Here is a 6,446-nt window from a genome sequence, read left to right as displayed (position 1 = left end):
AAACACTTCTTCAGAATAGATTAATCACCGAAAATCTTGAAAGACTTAATCAATAAGCCTATTTTTTGTGCAATTGAAGAAGACACAGACCTTATATGTTTCTCAAAAGTAAATTTACTGTCGAGAATCACACCTAAAATTTTAAAAGAGTCATACATATTTAAAGAAACATTATCAATACTGAGATCCGGATGTTGAGGAGCCACCGTCCTTGACCTACTTACAATCATACTTTGAGTTTTGTTAGGATTCAACTTCATACCCCATAATTTGCACCATGCACTAATTCTAGCTAAATCTCTATCAAGGGATTCACCAATCCTAGATCTACATTCAGAGGATGGAATTGATGCAAAGAGAGTAGCATCATCTGCATATGCAACAAGCTTGTTTTCTAGGCCAAACCACATGTCATGTGTATATAGTATGAAAAGTAATGGGCCAAGAACACTACCCTGTGGAACACCGGATATCACATTCCTATAATCACTATTGTGCCAATCAACAACAACTCTTTGAGATCTATTACTTAAAAAATCAATAATAATGCTAAGAAACTACCCACCCACTCCCAACTGTTTCAGTTTGAAAACAAGGGCCTCATGATTAACACGGTCAAAGGCAGCACTAAAATCAAGGCCAATCATACGAACTTCCCGACCACAGTCAAGGGATTTCTGTACAGTATTGGAGATTGTGAGAAGGGCATCACATGCTCCAAGGCCTTTATGAAAACCAAATTGCAAACTAGGGAGTAGATGATTACCTTCAGCAAACCTATTAAGACGTTTTGCCAGAAGACGTTCAAAAACTTTAGAGAATATGGGAGTTATGGAAATTGGGCGGTAATCAGTTGGATTTGAGCTACCACAAACACATTTACATAGAGGAGTAACATTACCAATTCTCCAACTAGTGCTAAAAGCTCCTCTTCTTGCTAACTTGCGCAAAATAACAGATAACTTTGGAGCTAAGAAATCTGCTGTCTTTATAAAAAACAAAGGAAAAATACCATTTGGGTCTACACCTCCATAAGCATCAAGGTCCACCAACAGAGCTTTAATCTCACGAGATCGAAAAGCTAAACTAGTTAGTTTAGCCTCAGGAAAACAGGAATGAGGAAGTTCAAGTTTTTCATTACTCTGTTTACTGTCAAAAACATCAGCCAAAAGGGTTGCCTTTTCCTTTGGACAGTGAGTGACTGAGCCATCTGGTTTAAGTGAAGGAGGAACTGTTGCATCTACACCAAAGAGTGCAGATTTAAGGGTAGACCACCATTTATGTTCCTGAGTTGTACCAGAAAGTGTTTCTTTTATGGTTAAATTGTACTCCTTTTCAGTTGAGGCATAAACTCTCTGAGCAAAAGCTCGAAGCTGAGTATAGTTGTTCCAGGTCAAATCTGATCTGTTACCCTTCCAAAGATTATAGGCCTCCTTTTTCTCCAAATAAGCACGTCTACAATCATCATTGAACCACGGTTTGTCCTTCACTCGGTACCTTAGCACACGAGAAGGGATACGCCTATCAATTATGTTGACTAGATTCTCATTCAAAGGGACAACAGGATCTACACTATTATATAATCGTGACCAATTCAAGCACAAAAGATCATGTAAAATCCCATTCCAGTCTGCTTGGGATATCATATAAATTTTACAAGAATATGATATATCAGGGACATGCTACTCAGTCTTCACTAATAATGAAATCAAGGCATGATCAGATCTCCCGACTGGAGAACCAACCTTACTAGTTATAACGCCAGGGGAGTCAGTGTATACGAGGTCCAAGCAATTACCAGACCTGTGAGTAGCTTCATTTATGATTTGCTCACAGCCTGATTCAGAGGCAAAGTCTAAAGCTCTTCAGCCATGGCGATCGGTAGGAGAGATAGAACTTAACCACTCCCTATGGTGAGCATTAAAATCACCAACAAAGACAAAAGAAGCCTTTCTATCATCTTCTTGTATCTTAGCCATAATGGTAAGAAGACAATCGAAGATAGAATCATCTATGTCTGGATTCCGGTAGATCGAACACAAATAAAAGTTGTTATGCCTGCCACAAACTTTTATTACCTGAATCTCATGACATCCACATTGATAGCAGGACTTATGAGAAGCAGGGTACTCGGTCCTAATATACACCGCCATTCCCCTGGCCCTAGGGATGGCATCACGTTTCAACATTATTGGCTTCTTAAAACCAGTTATAAGGAGCTCAGATGAATGCTTTATATTAGAAACCAAAGTTTCTGAGCACAAAAGAATATCATACTGTCTGGATGCAACTGTAAGGTCTTAGATATTTGCATGAAGACCACGAATATTGCAATACAGAAGACGACATTGACGAAATCTAGGACGTACTGGTCCCGGATTTCGCTCAATGTCTCCAGACAGCATAAGAATTAATAGAAATAAAAAAGAGACATCATACTTAAAAACTAGATTAACAAGAATTATAACAAAAACAATACGTACAGAATTATAAACAAAGTGATTGATGATACCCATAGACTATAGTAAAAAGTCGGAAAAACTGGTCAACATGGAGGAGCCGATACACCATGCAAGGCTAAATACCCTTCAGGATAGCCACTTCAACTGAAGGGAGGACAGTAAGGATGAGTTTGAGAAGAAAAATAATCAGAAAAAGGAAAAGACAACCTCTTGATAAACCACCAGGCATCCATGACCCTTCTATTAAGCCTGCCCAACACACCATTTAAAAAAAACAAGAGGAAGAAAAAAAAAGAAAAAATAAATAGATAAGATAGAATAGTGTGCCTGAGTGTACCCTCAAGCAAGAGAACTCCAACCCAAAACAGTGGAAGAGCATGGTACAGAGGCTATGGCACTACCCAAGACAAGAGAACTGTGGTTTAATTTTGGAGTGTCCTTCTCCTAGAAGAGCCGCTTACCACAACTAAAGAGTCTCTTCTACCCTTACCAAGAGGAAAGTACACTGAACAAATTGCAGTACAGTAATTAACCCCTTGTGTATATGTATGTGTATATATATTATATGTGTATATATATACATATATATATATATATATATATATATATATATATATATACATATATATATATACTGTATATATCTATCTATCTATCTATCTATCTATCTATCTATATATATATATATATATATATATATATATATATATATATATATTATATATATATATATTCTCCACTAGTTTTCGCGGTCAATATGAACACTGACATCGAGGATTTGACATTTTGTCCCCCTGATATGTTTCAACATTTTCTTCAGAAATTGGAAAATGTCATGAATTTTGATTCCGAGGCTGGCTCTGACAGGTGACCTTTAAATGACTGGTGTAAAAAACGTCCAATTATATTATTTTGACGTTTTAAAAGTTCACCTTTTCTTTGATTAGTTGTAATTCTGTTTCTGTATCTTATGTGTAACAGGGTACCAATCTTTTTTTTTACCCCCAAAAAGGATTAATGTGACAGTATTGTAATTCAAACTAGAGGCTGTATAAATCGTTAAGTTTATCTTAATCACTAAGATATTCCTTAAGCTACAAAATGTTTATTACCTGCCACAGAGTATACTAGCCATACCAATAACATCTTTATAGTATATTAGTTTTATCCATTTTCTATACTGGATGATTCATGTAATTTGTATATCTCATGCTTAATCAGGTGACATTTTGTAATATCTAATTTTAGGAAAACTATTTAAAACATCATATAGTACCATATGTCTCAAAGTAACTAAAATTCAATGTTTTATATATAGATAAGCTAACGTGATATTCTTTTTTCTGTTGCTATTAATATTTTTAGGAACATCATTAGCATAAGATTTTTATGATGTCGCTATCATTTTCATCCGAATTATTATAGATGAGGTTTTGTAATTTGTAACGAGAGAAACTTTTATCAAATGCGCAATTCAAACGGGGCCTAATAATGCAGCAGTCTTAAGCGTGTGCTGTATTATTATTATTATTATTATTAAATGCTAAGCTACAACCCTAGTTTGAAAAGCAAGGATGCTATAACCCCAGGGGCCCCAACAGGGAAAGTAGCCCAGCGAGGAAAGGAAATAAAGAAAGATAAAATATTTTAAGAATAGTAACATCATTAAAATAAATATTTCCTATGTAAACTATAAAAACTTTAACAAAACGAAAGGAAGAGAAACTAGATAGAACAGTGTGCCCCAGTGTACCCTCAAGCAAGAGAACTCTAATCCAAGACAGTGGAAGACCATGGTACAGAGGCTATGGCATTACCCAAGACTAGAGAACAATGGTTTGATTTTGGAGTGTCTTTCTCCTAGAAGAGCTGCTTACCATAGCTGAAGAGTTTCTTCTACCCTTACCAAGAGGAAAGTGTCCACTGAACAATTACATTGCAGTAGTTAACCCCTTGGGTGAAGAAGAATTGTTTGGCAATCTCAGTGTTGTCAGGTTTATGAGGACAGAGGAGAATCTGTAAAGAATAGGCCAGACTATTCGGTGTCTGTGTAGGCAAAGGGAAAGAACCGTAACCAGAGAGAATGGTCCTATGTAGTACTGTTTGGCCAGTCAAAGGACCCCGTAACTCTCTAGCGGTAGTATTTCAACGGGCGGCTGGTGCCCTGGCCAACTTGCTACCTATGCCTTAGGTAAGCCTCGTCATAGAACTGGCAGTTAAAATCACAACAATAATAAAGGCCTACCAGGTATATATCTTCTATGTGATGTGATCAAATTGATTTTAATACCACCAAGATATTTTGTAAATTATTATTATGATTAGTGGAAGCTGAAACTTGTTTGATAGAGAAGAAAATGTTAATGTATTTAGGAATTCTTTCGGATAAACAAACCAAGGAGAGAATTTCTTAAGATAATTTATATTATTTATTCATTATTTCTCACATAGTTTATTTTCTTATTTCCTTTCCTCACTGTAACATGATCCTGCGTGAACCTCGACTTTGCAGCTTGCATAAAAGATGGTAGTTTTGAAAGTCAAGTTCTTTGGTTTATCTCTGTTCCCCTTCAATTAAGTTATTGAATTTTCACTTAATATTAACTATGTAACATTTTTTAGTTCTAGATTAAAGAAGGATTTAGTTACGTCGGTCTCAGGTTTGTTTACCTAGGAAAAATACAAATTGGTTTTAACATTTTCACATTTTTTATTTGTTACTGATCTTTAAAATGTTTTATTATATTTGTTATTCGGTGCTTCTCATATATAGTTTATCTATTTCCTTTCCTCACTCTGCTATTTTTCCTGTTGGGGGCCTAGGGCTTGTAAAATCCTACATTTCCTACTAGAGTTGTAGCTTAGATAGTAATAAAAGTAATATTAATAATAATGATAATCTTATTTAGTCGTTGAAATAGTATGTTGTGACGATGATTTTGCCTCGTTATACTAAGCATATCGGAGTAATCGACTTAAAATGTATATAAAAAAAGGTTTCGTAGCCCCTCAATAAAGTTGACTTTTGTAGCATCACATTGAGATTTAGTTATGTAATGACAGTTACTTTCGCTACATAAATGTATGTAGAGTATGAATTAATCATAGTCTAATGTTCTTTACTATATAATGATATTATTAGTAACAATAATGATAATTAAGATGATAATGAGGACTAGCAATATTAATATTATTACGCTGTCCATTCCCAACCACCCCCCTTCATGACCAACATACAGTCGAAGCCTTAGGTTCATGTGCGTGACATATTAATTTTATGATCTGGATTTTGAGAAGATAGCGCAGGAATTGTGGAATGTCAGGTACAAGAGATCTTGACATCTTGAGAAGGTCGCTCTGAAATTCTGAGATGTTGGGCTGTCGTCGTGTGTCGTTTTAACGTTCGCCGCTACATTCCCGAGACGTCCATTAGGCTGAATACATTAGGACGGTCAAGCCCAACCATTAAATGGGAACATCTCATGTCATCTCGAGCAAACGCTTTCCAGAGGAGTCTAGGCTGGATCAATCGTGGGTCAAACCTTGCTTGTTATAGACCGGTTTCTCACTCGTTTCTTCCCCTCTGTGTCTGCAGTCTCTCGATGAACGATGTTGAAAGGAGGGTCCTACGACAAGCTGGTAATCCTGTGGCTCTTTATATTTGTCATTGAAGTTGGCGGTCAAGTTGTGGAGAAAAGAGAGACTAATAATTTCCCCAATTTTATGACTGCCGAGACAGGATCAGACAAACACTCCAATGGCAAAGGCCTTTCTAGCGACGAAGAAGGAAAGATATTACTGCAGGACACACTTGCCATAAATTCAGATTACAGCTGGACTGGGCACCAAGAAAATTCAGGACAAAAGGTCTTTAATGACACTTTACTTGTGGGGATAAGTGAACTGAGGAAAAGTGATCGTCTTACGAATATTGATTCTGAGGTGAGTTTGAAAAAAAAAGAATGAAAAACGTTGACTTCTAGA

At 36.2% G+C, this 6,446-nt stretch overlaps 1 protein-coding gene across 1 annotated transcript in view; it reads left to right on the top strand.

Annotated features, from left to right (window-relative positions):
- The first annotated feature begins 4,987 nt into the window (after positions 1–4,987).
- LOC137614693 (ionotropic receptor 21a-like) overlaps positions 4,988–6,446 on the top strand; it is a 7,146-nt gene continuing 5,687 nt past the window's right edge. The window contains exon 1 of the mRNA XM_068344377.1: positions 4,988–6,390. Coding sequence (XP_068200478.1) covers positions 6,072–6,390 — 319 coding nt within the window. The 5' untranslated portion in view covers positions 4,988–6,071. The remainder of the gene's footprint in view (positions 6,391–6,446) is intronic.

Source organism: Palaemon carinicauda, chromosome 21, assembly GCF_036898095.1.
Source record: "Palaemon carinicauda isolate YSFRI2023 chromosome 21, ASM3689809v2, whole genome shotgun sequence".
NCBI lineage: Eukaryota > Metazoa > Arthropoda > Malacostraca > Decapoda > Palaemonidae > Palaemon > Palaemon carinicauda.
The sequence above is the reverse complement of the archived record's forward strand: the minus strand, read 5'-3'. Positions and strand labels throughout refer to the sequence as shown.